The sequence below is a fragment of the Ischnura elegans genome, chromosome 8 (genome assembly GCF_921293095.1).
Source record: "Ischnura elegans chromosome 8, ioIscEleg1.1, whole genome shotgun sequence".
Lineage (NCBI taxonomy): Eukaryota > Metazoa > Arthropoda > Insecta > Odonata > Coenagrionidae > Ischnura > Ischnura elegans.
The window spans coordinates 101,138,010-101,154,133 of NC_060253.1; the positions used below are offsets into that span (position 1 = coordinate 101,138,010).

Sequence of the window (16,124 nt, forward strand, 5' to 3'; positions counted from 1 at the left end):
AAAAACATAGCACAATTTCACTGACTTCGCAGAAGTCATCAATGAGCATAGAACACATCACATGTCATCTTTCAAATAAAGAGTTCGACAGACATGAGAAATATCTAGATCTCCAACAGGAGGGATTCCCTTGGTGTACTTGGCTTTCGATGGTAACTGGAGTGAATGACAGTCCCGAATTGTTCTCATATCATCAGGAGCAGGTGTCATGCTTAAATTGATTCCCGGGTATATGAGGAAAGCAAAGGTTGCCAATGCAACACAAGCATGTATTGGGATGGCAACAGCCCAATAAGGCTGAGGTAGTTGGGATATATACGGCAGGGAGGCTACAGAGGGTGGCAGCATTGGTAATGCAAAACCCCATAGCAAATAAAGGGCAAATGCAGTGCGAGATGCCAGGTGAAAGGCAAATCCATAAACAGCACGGGATGGTGTAGGAGCGGGACTATGCTCAGACATTTGTGATTAATTTTCAAACTTGTTCCAAGCAGCCAACAATTGATGTGACAATAATACTGGACTATGCTGAAAATAAATTTAAAAACATTGTAAACAAGATCTAATTACACACTAAAATATATTTTTCAGTTACATCATTGAACCCACTTTCTTATGAAAAATGTAGATTTGACATATCAATGCATAATTCATTCCTCGCCATCATTTTTTAAAAATCGAGATACTGATCCAACACAAGAACATTCACCAAGAATGCTAACCAGTTTTTACTCATTTCTGAGGTTCACACTGGTGTTCTAAATACAAATTTTATCAAGATGTCAATGCAGCTTAATAATTTTAATCTGTTCCAGAACAGTGGTGAAGAAGTGAATTCCATGGTACATTTAATTGGCATTATTTCGGGATATTGAATCAGCTAAAACAAAATCAGCACATCTAACTGTAGCTATGTTAAAAAAGTGTGTTTTGTTCAAAAACACAGGGATGAATTGTGAGTGGAAACAAAATTAGCAAAATTTGAAATTGTAAGATACAACCTCAAAATCAGCCAAGATTGCACGACAAATTCAGTAAAATTCGAACTCAATATAAAGTAAAAGTCTACTGTACATCATTCTAGAGCGATGGCGAGTAATTATGTAAGAGCGAAACTAAAATTTTCGGTGACAGTATACTTTTATCGAATCTGCTATTATCGTCCAATCTTCACCAAATTTTGGATTTATAACTTAAAAGGCCGGAGCCTAGGTGGTATGCACTCCCTGGGTACATCTATCTCCGTAGATAACTTTCTTTACATGCACTTCAGTTTCGTGATAATTTTCTATAATATAAGGCATTCACAATGTACACTAACATTAATTCTACACAAGCACTAAGTTAACCACAGTTACAGAATAGAGTTCCTCCATAAACTCGCGTAGGAGGCATTCCTTTTCATCCCTTAAGACACAGACAAAAATGAGATAGCGTCTCTTACATGAATTCCTCATCTGCCTGCCCCAGTAACAAGTCTGTAGGATATATGGTACACTTGTACTCACCATGGGCCATATAGGGGAAATGATAGTTTGCTCGCTTAAGAGGGAGGCGGCCTAGATGCAAGTGGAAAACTTAGAGGCAGAAAGTAAGATTATTACAAACAGTGGTATGTTTGATAGAAACTCCCTTCTTTCCTAAGAGCGATGCTTAAAAGTTTCACCTCCAACACAAGTTTGTTCAGAGCCTAACTCAAATGCATTATAGACTCTGTTACCTTTTTTTCCAAACGTCAATTTACCAGCTTCTCTGTAAGGAACTTGGCTATACATATCCCACTTGCTTTTCTCGACAAAAAAGAAGAGCTAGATAATATAAAAAGTTCTATATCTGATGAGAAAATAGATTAGTACAAACTCTCGCTTCATATATGAATGCCAATATATTTGTCATTACAGGACATTTAGCATATCTCAATTTGAAGCATTGACACCTTAAGATAGTAAGACAACGAATAATCTTTACCTTGAGCTTTGATGGAAATTTCAGGACCGTACGTATCACTTCTAGGAGGTCCGAATTGATCCATTGTTTGAGACACGAGAATCAAAAATTCCATGAAGGAATGAACAGCAACTCTTACTTGTCGAGCTTCTTCGGCAGCAAATTCTCTGCAATAAAGTTAAACTTGATAAAGCGAAATACAACTTTTAGCAGAGGGTGTCATATAAACGAGATCCAATTACTGTTAAAATGAAAGCTAATTAATGAGGTAGACATGCCACGCTTTTGACTCACACTTTAAAAATATTACGGTCTAAGACAAGTTTCTTAGAAACGCCACTTCGTCTCGGCTCCGCATCAACACGTAGCACATCATACGCGATAGCAGCTTCACGAACAGTAGGAAATGGAATATTTAGGCATCTGGCAGGAGTTAAGGATTGAAAAATTTGAAATTCAAAAGATAAAAATCAGATTTCACATTGAAGAGAGAGGTATTACGAAGGATACACTTTGAAAACATCGTTGCAATCCATTTCGTCCATTTAAGCTAGCAATATTTTTCATATTAATCGCTTAGATTAGTCAAAAATCATAATAATAACGAGGTTACACCGAAAAACTGAAGCAACTGAAGACTGCGAAAAGGCGGTAATCGTCATTCATCTTTTTGCAGCAGAGCAAATTTGACAACAGTTGTTGCCTGACGTCACATCCGTTGACCGATATTCTTCTTCATACTGCCCGTTCTGCAGCCAGCAGCAGGCAGTGTGTCATTTACTTTCATTGAGAACGATTGGTAGAGTTCTGTGGAAGTGGCAAATGCTCGCGGAGCTTATTTATTGATGTTTAGACATTTAGTGTGAAATTTGTTCCAAGGCAACATTATTTCGCTTGCGTGTGCAGTCTGTGTGATCTCTTGCCAGTGGGGTCGATCTTGTGCTAAGTGAATTATTTGAAGTGATTAATTACTTAATTAAATCAAGTTCGTAGAAACAGGTATGCAGCATTGCATTACATATGACTAGTTTCCTTCTAGTGTCCTCTCTTCGTCCCTCCTTAGTTATGATATTCTGTTCGTAGTAATTACGGCCGAATTGACGTTTCAGTCTATGATTTTTAAATTCGATTGCTTTGAATGGACTCTGCATTGTGTTATAAAAATATTTGATAATGTGACCTGTGAGATGTCTAAAGTGCTTATTTATTGTATCCTTATAGGATCTCACTCAGGAGCCTGAAGATGGGGCTCCTTTTCACCAAAATTTGGAGTTTGTTCGGAAATGAAGGTAAGAACATAATTTTCTGTATTATATTAATCCTGGCGGAATAATTACGTGGTATAAATGTGAGCCTTACAATGCGTGATATTTTCGTCACTAGCCTGCTCGTGCACTATCCATATCATGACCTGCCTTCCGAGAAATTGGTTTGTATTTGAAGTCTTTCAATGTTGGATATTACGAACGGTGTGAAGAAGTAATGAGTAAGGTGCAAACCGAGGATAGGCTCCCTTTTATTGTTTCCTTATTATGGATCCTCATCCAGGGCCTTTTCTCAATTTCTAGCTGCCTCATTATTGTTGTGAAGATTTCGGCAGGGATACTCGAGGCGTTAAGAATTTTTCGTATTTGTTTTTATGAAAGATTGTCTTAATCTCCAACACTTATATGATTAGGTTATCTCGTCATGATGTTAATACCATATGACTGGTTTTCTATATTTATCGGTTTGTTTATCTTTCCTTGCTCGAGAGGTAGGTAATCAGTTGCGGTTGATTGCAATTTAGTTTAACGGGTAATGAGAAAGACAGCCATTCTCCACGAAAAGTTTTAGCGCTGTTAGCAGAAACTGAGCCAAACGCGTTTGTTCAGGGTTTACTCATAGTTAGCCCTTGTCCGGGACTCATGTCATTTTCATTGGATTTCTCCCTTGGGGATAGGTTGTGACTTGATTACGGAGCAGAACATACTGGGGCCGTGGTTCCTTAGTTTTTAGATAAATTGCGATTGACTTATCCACCGCACATGAGTAGTTTTCAATCTAGCGGACGATTAGTGGTCTTGTTAATCTAATCTAGGAAGTATCATTAACGTTATTACCTCTCCAAGATAGCCATCGTAGGTAGATGTCCGATGTCCCATTTGCCGATGCATACTGATCGGAAAGGAACACACTTTTTTGTGTGTTATACCTTGAGGAGTCGATGATGTATGTACCAGTGTTTGACAGCCTAATTCGATAAGACAATCAAATAATCACGTATAGGTGAATGAGGTTTTTAAATTACAGACTACGCATTATTTTCGGGATCGTGAAAATTATGATTTATGTTAAGAATTTAGTCCACACCAAGCAGGAATTTATATCTTTTGCAGAATGCTCATTAATCGTTAGCATTGGATCCCAAGGGATCTTTTGTAATCACTTCCATCCTTGACGCGATGTTAATTCCCTGGAACTATTAATATACAGTGAAAAAGATTTGATTGATTTTGTCTTAATGTAATTAAAATATTTCTGTGAACTTCCTCAATTTTAGTTTTGTGAAAACACATACAAACACTCGCAACCTCACTTGGAGCAAACTAACCTACAATACTTCGTTTTCCAGTGGTGAAAATTTTCCGCGGAATTATCCTTAGCAGTTTGAAAGTGATACCTCTGCTCAATGCTCTTAGCTGCAATGGTGTTCTCAATACTTGATGTGGTTCGTAAAGTGCATGTGATGCTTGTTACATAATGTTGATAGCTCATGAAATGTGGCTCCTTAGGACAATGAGAACTACTTATTCATTAGAATTCATGATATTTATCATAACTCAAATGCAATGTATTTTTTGCGTCTTTGCTGTTGCTTAGCAGTCATTTTTACCTTCAATTATCTTTCAGTAAGATAACACCACAATTTTTAAAGTGTGTGCCTTGTGTCTTGAAGTGTCACTAAGCCGTTCTCCACGGTCAGTATAACGCGGTCCCCCGTTTTGTCCAATAGCTCTTGTCGCTGTAAAGACAGTGATTAAAAAGTTGTGAGATAGCGAGGTTGGCTCAAGCACAGTGAAAGAATGAACTTGCAACGGACTCATAAATTATGGTTTGTTGACAGTGCAGAAACGTGGACAGGTGAGAGGATGAGGTCAATTGGTTGAAACTCCCCCTCCAAAATTTTAGAGAGAATGGGTCTTAAGTGCATCTTTATGCACCCTCATTCCAAAATTTACTCCTTATCCACAACCCCTCCCTCTAAATTTTTGTGGCGACGGCCGTGTCCTCTGAAAGAAGGAAGGTGAGCTTACGCACTGGTCGTTCAAGATGTGGGTGTCTGCAAGTATTTGAAAAATCACCCTGTATCAATATTCATTGGTAATGTGAAGTATCAGTGTTATTATCATTGATCTCAGTGCTTGTATTAATAGCAACAATAGAATAGGAGAGAAGAGAAGCCTCATGAAAACCTTAACAAGAAGACGGAACAACCTTATAGGCCACATCTTGAGACATGATGGCCTGATGAAGACAATCGTCGAGGGACAAGTGGAAGGCAAGAATGGAAAAGGGAGACCTGGAACAAAATATATGGAATGAGTAAAGAAGGATGTGAAAGAGAAGAAATACGTTGTTGTGAAAAGATTAGCTGATAGGAGAACTGAGCGGAGAGCTGCGTCAAACCAATCCTAGGATTGTTGGCCAGTGTTGATAATAGCATTTTTCGTTATCAACTATTTTTAGAGCTTATAGAAATCTTATTAAGGTCTTCTCTGGGGCATGCATTTATAATAGTTCGTTCCTGCACTGTTTGCAGTCTCTTGCCCTCGCATGAAGGAGCTCTTGAAAAAATATCGTTCAAAATGGAGCTACCTTTATCCAAGCGTCTGGAACCGTATGCATGCATACATTTTTCATACAAAGACAGGTCAAAAAATGTTAGTGAAGGGATGGATTTATGACGACATTGAGGAAACGTAGAAATAAATTTCCATTTCCCGTTAATTACAATGCAAACGAGTAGTTATCGAGATGCAACTCTACAAACTCTCGTAGCTCATCTTTTTGCGATGAATGTTGTTGTCATTCGCTTTGTCAGGATTTTAAAATTAATGGAAGGGACGAATTCATGTCTTTTCAAGCTGTTGCTTTTGAAACGGTTTAAGGAAATGATATTCCAAGGAAAATATATATCGCTGCAGGATTTCATAGGCCTAGTTAGCGCTAGAAGTTGGATTTCCACTTAATGGAATTGAGTATATAATTACAAATAAAATAATGTGACGTTCTGAAATCACTCGTCGTTTGACTACACTTCAGTCTCTCTTGTCAAGATTAAATTAGTGTATGTTCTGGCCGAATTTTCTCGGAGTATTTAAGCATACAGTGTGCCTTCCTGAAAGCTCATTTGGTGTTTATTTATGGCTTCTTGCGGAGGGTGTGAGGAATCAAGGCGTAGACCTCTTCTGTTGATATATCCTTGGTATGTGATGGATGTCTTTTAAATATGATCTTAAAAAGGCATCAAATATTTAAAACATCGTCCCCAGCCGTTATTTATTCGCGATAATCCTTTTTCTGCCCCCTTTCATTTATTTACCGCTTCAGCGGCTTCATCGTTGGCCCCTGCCGACCTTGGTTAAATGTCAGGTGTCCGTCTGGAAATTCGTAGCTTTGTCAGATCCCACCGTAGTCTCGTAGGTGTCGAATGGGGGGACATGGAGGGGTAGCTACCCATATTAATTTTTTGATGTGTTTTGTTTACAACTTGTTTGTCATTGCCTGGCACGAGGTCCCTTAACATCAGTATCAGATGCAAAATAACTGCTTGCACACCACACACAGCTTGCTGCCTCACTTTTGTGGAGCGGTACCGTGCCTTGCGATTGCCATTTACCTTATGCGTTCTTCGCGGGCTAAGTCATTATAATTGAGATGACTACGTTGTATTTTCTTTGACGTCTTAGCGTGTTTACGAACACGCGCAGCACGTTGTACTCAGGTGAGTCGTATAATGAACAGGGGAAATGGAAAGTAGCCCAGAACGCATTTAATACGATGAATGGTATTGGTAAAGAAACCGAGAATCCAATGATATGTGTAGTTGCGACATGGATTCCAATGCTCAAGAGAATGGGAGTGGATTTGAAAGCGAGATGGAATTTGTGTGATACGAGTTTTCCTTTTTATGGATACCGTGGAAGGTGATCAGAGAAATCATGTTATCAAGTGGGAAGTTTTATTTATGAAAAAGGGAGGCAGGCAGGCATTAGGTCGTCCCCTGGCGACCTAAGAAAAAACAATTCGTTAATCCCTGGTAACCCGACATGCATGCAAGCGATAGATGATGCTCGAACATGAATACCTTCGAAATTGCACCCCCCACCTTGCACGAATGTGTGAACATTTCTTCGTTTTAGCAACTATTTTAATTTCCATGATAGCCATTGTTCGGAGATGTTGAGGTATGGAAGTGGTCCCGACGATTTTTCATGTATTGCCACCCCTAAACGTTTATGATCTATATCCTAGGTCGTAAAAAAAATGCTAGATATTATTTTCTGGCGGAAATATGCATTTATTGGCTACTTTTAAAATCTGATTCAAATAAAATTAGTGGACGGGTATCCTTTCTTATAAACTCCTGTAGTGCTTGCCAAGTCGAGTGAAAACTGAGATGACGCCGATGATTCCTAGCATTATGAGCTCTAGTACGTGGAAATACGTGGCCCTGCGATGGATATCTCTCCAGGATAGTGACTTGAGGTATAGTTCGATACAGTTGGTGAGGTATTTTGCAGTCCTGCGAGATAAATTTAATTTTCATCTGTATTCATTTCTAGCGATTAAGGTTTCCGAACCAACTCCCCTTTTTAAAACGTGCACAGGTGCCTGCAACTTTTCATCGAACTTCATTTAAACGCTCACGCAAATCCCCGCGCAATTGCAAGTACTCCCCGACGACCATCCGAAGTTACCACCGAAATAATTTGGAGCAATAAGTTGGGAAATATCCCAAAAATTTCTCCTTGAAAATGTCACGACAGTCGTATGCATATAGCGCAAACCTGTTCCTATCATGACGTTATTTTCAGCTGCGGATGTTTCGCAATGTGGTTTTGATTTATTGTTGAAAATGTTCTTTTAATATTTAGATTAGTGTATCTTTCGGTAAAATTACGTGTTCTTCGGAGGGCGAGTCTATCAGTCGACTCACCAACGTTTTATAATAGATTTTGGCGTATAAATTGTATCTGTGTGTGTCAGTTCCGACTTATGACCAATCAGATCCACGGCCAAGTATTCGGAACGTATCGAGTTCGTAAGTCTGCAGCACCTGTACTGTGATCTTGGCTGTAGGATATGGGTAGAAGGGCGGAGCTGGATGGAGCGGTGGGGGATGAGGGAGCAGAAGGTGGGGGGGAGTATTTGGGAGGGCGGGCGATCCAGTCGGTCAAATTTCCTGACGGCCATGAGCCAGTCGTCAGTGTTATCGATTTTGGCGCCTTTTAAATGACAATGAGTTCCCAGCAGGAAGGAGGACTGCGGGCGAAGGTCACCTAGGTGCCTCCTTCTCCCAAGGTCGAGGGCAGATTCCGGGAGTGCGCGAGTACTGGAGCAGCCTAAGGACCGCGATGGATAAGTCTGTTGTCCGAAGCGGTCGGGTCGCTGTCACGCGACCACCTCGAATCGCATTGAGGATTGATATGGACGTCCTCATAAGCCCGTCGCACAGTGGGCGGAAATCGAAAAAAGTGTGACAAAACCCTAAATTTTCACTATTTTTTTGGTGAACAAAAATGGTACAATCCGATAGAATAATGTCCAAATATTAAGGAACTATGGCTATTTCAATATTTGGTTCACCCATTAAATCATTAGAATCCGTTAAAGACGAGAAAAAATTATAAAAAATGTCAATTATGAATTTCTGCAAAAATCGAGTATTTGCTTTCGCTATTGAGCCGTTAATATGGTTTTTCATAAATTTCAACGCATATTTTGTAAAAGAGTAAACCTTTCCTAAGAATTACACGGGATAGTTTATTAACTTTTATCAATTTTTCATATAATAATTAAACATTCAAAAGTGCATTGTTTTTGGACTATTTTTGACATAAAGTGGAAAAAAACTTTATGAGGGCGACGAGACTCGATCTTAAAATTCATATGGAAATAAATACCTGAATCTTGACTATATGATCCAAAAGAAAAATCTTGCTCCAACTTGCTACCTTGCTTGTTGATGGGATATGTATAAAAAGTCAACGCTGCCGCCCGGCCCGGCCGCGGATTACCCTGATTTGGTTTTTGCTCCAGTTTAAAGCAAATAATGGTTCCACCACTATTATTTTTACCCCAATTGTTAGGAAAGATGTGAAATCTAAAAGTAAAGGCAATATTTTGTCCAAAAAAATTTCGTACTCTCTTGTTGCACATGAAAAGTAGAAAATTCGCCGCTGCCGCCGGTCACCCATGAGCCCTATGAGGACGTGTGACCATACGTCGGCAGAGTGCTTTGTTCCCATATTCGTACTTACTTTCACATACATATGTACAGGGAATTTCCCGCACTTTAGGTCCCTTCAAACTGGAAATCCCACCGACCTTGAGGAGAGGGAAAGAATCGAAGCAGGCGCGGTCAGTGCACACGACCGACAGACCGCAATTGTTCCTTGGGGCGGTAATCCGCTTCCACTACTTGTAATTCTCTAAGTAACACCTTTTGACTACTCCAGCTTATTGTTCCTTCAAAATGTGGGGCTCTTGAATTTGGTGTTTGGGGCTACGTTGTTTCTTTGAAACTCGCCGCTATTTGTTTAACCACCGCAGCGCACGTGCATCGGCTAATGCCCTCCAAAGGATCGTTTCTGTGGAACACGCTAGTGAACGAGTTAGCTGGCGATATACCGGGCGGTTTTCCCAAAAAATTCACATGTTCTATTGTCTTAGATAATGTCTTGCTTCCTCAGTTTTACTCATACGGTCAGTCTAACTTAGCTGGTGAGTGTTGAAACATCGACGTCTTTTAGCCACAGTGACTACTGACAGAGGAGTTCTCCTAGGTGAGCCCATCGATTGGTTACCGGTTGTCGAACTTACTCTAATACAGAGAGGTCGTACACGACGGAGGGAATACATTAATCGGTCACAGGTATGGTTAACACCACTAGTTGTAGAAATATTTTATGTCGATAAGGCAACGTTAGAAAATGTAGCAATTTTTGGTGGCTTGTAGATTTAGAAGCTTTTATATCCGACAGGGGAGAAAATGAAGAGGAGGAAAGTGACTCGAAAAGAACTGCACGATGCTATGTGCCAAGGAATGGTGTAGACGGTAGAGTCGAAAAAACTATTGGCATTCAAATTTCTATTAAAAAATTTAGTATTGGGGGATATGCAGAGACAAAGGATTTTTTGGGAAATCAGCGACTTCTAATTGATGAAGATCGTTTCCGCGAGTATTGCTCTTCCACTGCCGCCCTTTATGTGGAGCACTCTGAATGGTATTATATACCCCCAACTGTGCATAAGATTCTAATACATGGAGCGTGTATTGTAAACGCAGCAGTGCTACTCATTGGACAATTGTCGAAGGAGGCCCTTGAATATAGGCACAAGGATATTAGGAGGTTCAAAGAGCAGCACTCCAGAAAGTTTTCCAGTGCAAAATTTTTATTTTTCTAAGACTTCTTCTTTCTTCGGACGCAATAGTATCCTCATCAATCGATTCGAGTCACGGAAATGTGAAGGTACCTAAGGGAGCTAGGAACCTCCTTCTGATTGACGAGAACGCAGAGTCAGATGGAGACGAGATTGATTCAGGTAACGAAGACCTATAACTGTATTTACTCAGGTATGCATTATTTCCATTTCATTAGTCATTCATTTCAGAAACGGAAATATGGTTTTAACTTCTCATGAAAAAAATCGAAAAATACTTGCATTAATTTCCGTGGAATACATTGGTAAAATCCATATCCTTAATATTACATAGATACCACGCATCTATACATTCTATGATGTATCGATACATCACGGTTAAATTGTTTAGGGTTATGTATCAAAGTTTCTAAGTCAGTGATAGTACTTGTATGAATATAATAAGCATCTAACATGCAGCGCTTTTAATATTAAAATTAGGGAATTTTTACTGTTTCCGCCATTTTATTTTAGAGAGGCCCCTGATTGTTCTAGAGCAAAAATAACATTATAATCGGATTAAGGAGGTAAAAATAATTAAAAATCGAAAAAATCGTGGATCTACGTTGAATAATAACGGAGATATTAGTTTTGTCAAGCTTTTTTCGATTTCCGCCCACTGTGCGTCGTCATTTGGAACGCGTCGTGACGGAAGCGGAAGTTCTGGCATTGTTTTGGCGTGCCGTGGAGGATGTGCTCGAAGACATTGATTCTCTGACCTAATTAGTCTGAGATTAGGATGTTAAAGTATTTCTGTGTATATCTTTGGAACACGTATCACTCTTCAAAAGCCTCGCGTAGTGAATGTTTTTTTTTAACAACGGTGGCCTAATTTTTGGTCGAATTCGTGTGGCAATAACTTATCATCTTCATGATCTGAAAGGTTCAAATATTCATTATAGCAATGTAATTTTATTTCTCCTCCCGCAATTTTACTGCCGCCGTTTTCATCATCAGGGTTACTAAGTGTAAGGGTTTGAGATACATTTCGTGTTATGAGATAAGTATGACCGGTTTGTGTCGTAATAAAATGATTTATCATAGCTCTCAATATCGTTTTTCATTGCCTATTAGGGTATTGCTCTCTGATTTTACAGTGATTATTAGAAGCAGTAGTTTCAAACAGACTATATATTGGACCTTAAGTGGTCTCCGAATATGTTCATGACTACCATTGCTTTCATTTTCGATGGAATTTGTGTCTTGATATGGTATGCTTTGGAAATTGTGATTAGAAAGGAATCGTGGCACATAGCTTACATTTTGGATCTCGTCGTCAATATCTAAAATTCTGAGGACGAATGAGAAAATACGCTTTTAATGGTAGTATTCTTTGAGGCTTCCTCCTACGAGTATTTAACTTGCTCACGTAATCACTGACGGTTTTAAAGAAATTTGGTCATTTGGAGCACAACGCGTTCATTTCTTTGAGATATGTCTGAGATTTCTTTGAGATATGTTTGAGATACTGTCTGTATTGGAACGATTCTTCACCGGGAGATTAAGTGCTGGCACAGTTCCGATTCCTTATTCTGTGGTAGACATCCTTCAGGCTCTGTAATGACGTAGTGTTTGATTTTTAAATAATTTCTCCCTATCCTTTATGTGGGAAGTTGCGTTCATTTATATTGGGGTGTGTGTTGAATGTGGGTTGTTGCACTTTCAGGGGCTTATCCCCTGTGTATACGATAATTTGATTGCTCTTTTGCTTATTACTTTTTATTTGCCTTGTGAATCGATGCAATGTTTCCGTTTCTCTCATAAGTTACTCACACTGTGAAAGACAACATTCCTCATCATTTTTTTTAATTTCCGCTAAATATTACCCATAGTGTTTTTACTTTGACAATTGCTTGTGATGTATTATTGTTAACGAATTCGTGTTTTGCCTTGTACCCAAGAAGCTACACTCAAAAATTTCGATTGAATATGTAGTTCCTGCTCCTTTATGATAATGTCACTTGATGACCCCGTTGCAATGGTACATATATAGTGAATGGACTGATTTAAGATATTACGCATCGAAGGAATCATGGATTTCTCTAATAACTCTAATAACTCAGAGCCTTGATTTCCGTACGATGAGGAAATGGGAAACCCTCTCACATTCAAAGGACATTTGTGCGTGTACGTTCAAAAATCCGCATTAGTTTCGCATTCATTAGTTAAAATTGCAGTAGGTTAATTGGTCATGATTAAAGTTAACGGTGTTAGCTATGCGATTGCAGGGGAAAGCTGATGATTGGGAGTTGAGCAAGGAATGTTGATGGTAGTTTAATGCCTTTTAGTTTTATGCTCCGAAGAATCTATGTTGTGAAATGATGGTGCAAATGAGATTTATTTGTAGTAATGGCACTCGTAATGGTTTAAAGAGTGGAGAGAAATCGTGATATCGATTGCTTTCATGATAAGGTGTAGTCTGTTGCATTTCTCATCGGTTTTAAGGTACAGCGAATGTTCAGGAGCCTGAAACTGAAAAGCAGATGAGACATATGTCATATTTCCGCTCGGAAATACGATTAATCATAAGTATTTAGTTTTGACATTAATTGGAACCAGGACCCCTGAATTCTCGTCGCGTGCTTTGGCCCATTGAAAAAGTAAAGCCATTAAGCTGTTGAGAAGTGCTCGCGCTAGTAGATTAATGGGTACAATGATTTTTTTTCTGTTTGAAATCGTCGGACTAAATAGTTGACTCTGTTCCCTGATGTTTTTACGTGTCTCCTGTATCTGCCCCTTCTTTGATAAGGAGTTTGGTCGCTGTATTCTCTCTCCCGCTTACAAACCACTGGGCTATCTTCTGTTCGATTTCCATGTGGTATTCTTGAAGTTATTCTGTTACTTTCACAGGTCACGGTAGATTTTCTCGCCCCCTGCCACGATTGCGTTATGGAAGTTGAGAATGTTCACTTCTTCTTCATTCACCTTGATTCATTGTTCTCCATTATCCTTTGTTGCTTCCTCCTTGCACTTTTTGAAGAGTGCTGACGATAGTTTATTATAGCCTTGTCCTTCTGCCTCTGTATTTCTTCCGTCTCCCTTAACTCCTTCTACTTCAATTTTTTTCTATGTACCGAGCTAGTATCCTGTATTTATTCTTTCTTTCCTTTTTAAATGGAATGGTATGAAATGAAATGGTATTTTGTTGTTTGTAATCAACATAGAACAGTGAAATGGAAAGTGATTATTTTTTTAATATTGTAAAGTATTAAGTTAAAATCTGTTAACTGTTAAATGCATCGAGAACACGGCTGTCGCTATTCGTATAAAATAAATTTATTCCTTCCAGTTCATCATATTTCATGAAATGTGAGTTTTTTATGTTCATTAAGGATGTTTTAGCATAGTTAAACTTTCAAAATATTTAAATTGTGCTAAAATTATGAAAATCTGATGACAAGCTACACTTGTTATTGTGCGATTTGGCATCGGAAGTTCGTGACGGGCTACAATCGTCATTTCAGCGCAAGTGGTTAAATATGTTATTAAAATACTTTTTACGTATTATAATCACCATCCAGTGTCATAAGTATGCTGACAAAGTTTTCCGTTTAACAGAGTATAATTTCCCTCTTGCCCGAGTTCTCCCAAGAAACTGCAATAAAAGTGTTCAGTTTAATACTTCCTGTATAAGGTTGCTCACTGCTATTCCTCATGCAGGTAATTTGTCCTGTATTCCCAATTTCTCGTCGCCTTCCTATCGCGAAACGGCCGGAAGAGTTGCTTACTTGCCTTTTCCTCCCTCTTTCTTTACATTCTAATGGCCAGGCACGCCCCATCACATCCCCACTCGCTATAGGAAGTCCGCGAACAGTCTCTGTTATTCACCCGACGAAAAGGTAAAGCCTTTCACTTTCACCTCACTTTTACTTTCCAAATGATCTGGTGCAACTTCCTGTTACAACCACGCTTCTGGAAAGCGCTCCTCTTAAAACGTGTTTCGCTACGGTGGTGGTTGGTACGCATACAAACACATGCGGGTATGAGCGGGCTAACATCTTTGAGACTTCGATTATGATTTCGTTGCATGGAACAGTCGCGTTTCGGTCGCCTATTTTCGTCCCTAGTTATCTCTGTCATGTGATGAATTATCACCTTCATTCGTTCGTTTGGGACTCCCATCGACTGCGATAGTCATTTTTTCCACTGGTGTGCCGGCCGTACATAAGCTATTGGCGTTGGAATTTAATTCATGGAATATAAGACACGGTCTCAGGCGTTATTTTGTGGAATTTCTTCATCGTATAACAAAATAAAATTGCTTTGTTTTTATTATATAATGTGTGGAGTTCTGTTAATTCATCCAATAGGCAAATGAAATGTATTTTTTTCACGAAAAAGAGCAATATAGGCTGTTTTCGTTTTACGTTTTGTACTGGCAAAAGAAGTTTGCTTCGATGTCTGGTGTATTTTTTTGGAATTGCATTTGAAAATCAGAATATTTACGTAGGCCTTTATGTCTTTACTTTTTCTATGAATAACTTAAAGTTTGTTTTTCCACAGTGGAAAATGATCAGTAAATTCCACGAAGTATCGCCGGAACCCACTGAGTCTATACTGTCGTTATAGCAGGGAGTATTATGATACCAGCTTTAATGTTCATGTCCTTTTGACGTATGAGCAATATTAAGTTCGTCATACCATGATGATCATGATATGAACTAAACAAATCCACTTTGAAATCAGGAGGGCATATCTTTCTCAAGCTCTATCCTATCTTTTCCCCTCTAGACATCTGATTACTCAATCGTCCATGAACTTACAAAAAGAAAATAGTCTCTACAGCTCGGAAATCACTTTATAATCAACACCCGCTTTCTCGATTCATCGTATTATGTGGGGCTGATAAGCGAACGAAGTTATATAACTCAATGGTGTTTTACAAAAATGTAGATATTTTGTTTCACTCTCTTTTTCTGGCTGACGTTTTGCTGCACAATTTATTCTATTATTTATATTTTGGCTCCCTTTTAATACCTACTTCTTCACCACCCTATCAACCGACTCCGTGAAAGCCTATCGTGGCCATCCCTAGTGGAGATTATGGTGCCGTTGCTACGGCTGGGCGAATTTTATGTAGCGGCACGAAATTGCAATGCATGCTACGTAATAACTGCCTGAAGACCACTGGTTTTTTCATTTGGAATGCTGTTGATTTGTTGATAAGGAGTTATCTTTGTGTAAAAATCCGCAGTTTACGCTAGAGAAGGATGTGTACTACGTCGCGGAAATGTCTACGGAATTCACCGCCATATCGAAATGGAAATCCAAGAATTGTACGTCGTAATATGGCAGCTTTGCAAACCACTGTCCTGATTCGACGTGGTAACATAAAAGCTCTTAGTCGTATATTATTGTTGTTTTCCGGTGGAAATGGTGATTTCCGTCATCGAAAATAGCGTTGTTGGAAGTCATCCACCCCAAATTTGGTCCGCGAACTTATTGACGCGAGGGCGATTAGGTTTCCTCTCTCGTGGTTTGTCACTCTC

General features: G+C 39.1%; 3 protein-coding genes across 3 annotated transcripts in view; 1 reads left to right on the forward strand and 2 right to left on the reverse strand.

The window, feature by feature from the left end:
• Positions 1 to 57: 57 nt before the first annotated feature.
• On the reverse strand, positions 58 to 462 carry LOC124164472 (phosphatidylinositol N-acetylglucosaminyltransferase subunit P). The gene has a single exon (XM_046541799.1). It carries the CDS (start codon positions 460 to 462, stop codon positions 58 to 60), a length of 405 nt encoding a protein of 134 aa, XP_046397755.1.
• Positions 154 to 2,616, reverse strand: LOC124163343 (EKC/KEOPS complex subunit LAGE3). Its single transcript, XM_046540184.1, has 4 exons — positions 2,458 to 2,616; positions 2,242 to 2,370; positions 1,969 to 2,114; positions 154 to 528 (listed from the first exon to the last, which is right to left on the reverse strand). Exons 1-4 carry the CDS (start codon positions 2,490 to 2,492, stop codon positions 524 to 526), a joined length of 315 nt encoding a protein of 104 aa, XP_046396140.1. The 5' UTR covers positions 2,493 to 2,616; the 3' UTR covers positions 154 to 523.
• A 93-nt stretch (positions 2,617 to 2,709) lies between these two features.
• Positions 2,710 to 16,124, forward strand: part of LOC124163342 (ADP-ribosylation factor-like protein 5B) — a 103,895-nt gene continuing 90,480 nt past the window's right edge. The window contains exons 1-2 of the mRNA XM_046540182.1: positions 2,710 to 2,946; positions 3,169 to 3,236. Of these exons, the coding sequence (XP_046396138.1) occupies positions 3,191 to 3,236 (46 nt within the window). The 5' untranslated portion in view covers positions 2,710 to 2,946; positions 3,169 to 3,190. The remainder of the gene's footprint in view (positions 2,947 to 3,168; positions 3,237 to 16,124) is intronic.

Excerpts from the sequence above, each read along its gene's own strand:
- LOC124164472 (XM_046541799.1), bottom strand. The coding sequence starts at position 462 with ATGTCTGAGCATAGTCCCGCTCCTACACCATCCCGTGCTGTTTATGGA.
- LOC124163343 (XM_046540184.1), bottom strand. The coding sequence starts at position 2,492 with ATGGACGAAATGGATTGCAACGATGTTTTCAAAGT. Across the intron at positions 2,371-2,457 it reads TGCAACGATGTTTTCAAAGT|ATGCCTAAATATTCCATTTC; the intron begins GTATCCTTCGTA and ends AACTCCTGCCAG. Across the intron at positions 2,115-2,241 it reads GACCGTAATATTTTTAAAGT|AGAATTTGCTGCCGAAGAAG; the intron begins GTGAGTCAAAAG and ends ACTTTATTGCAG.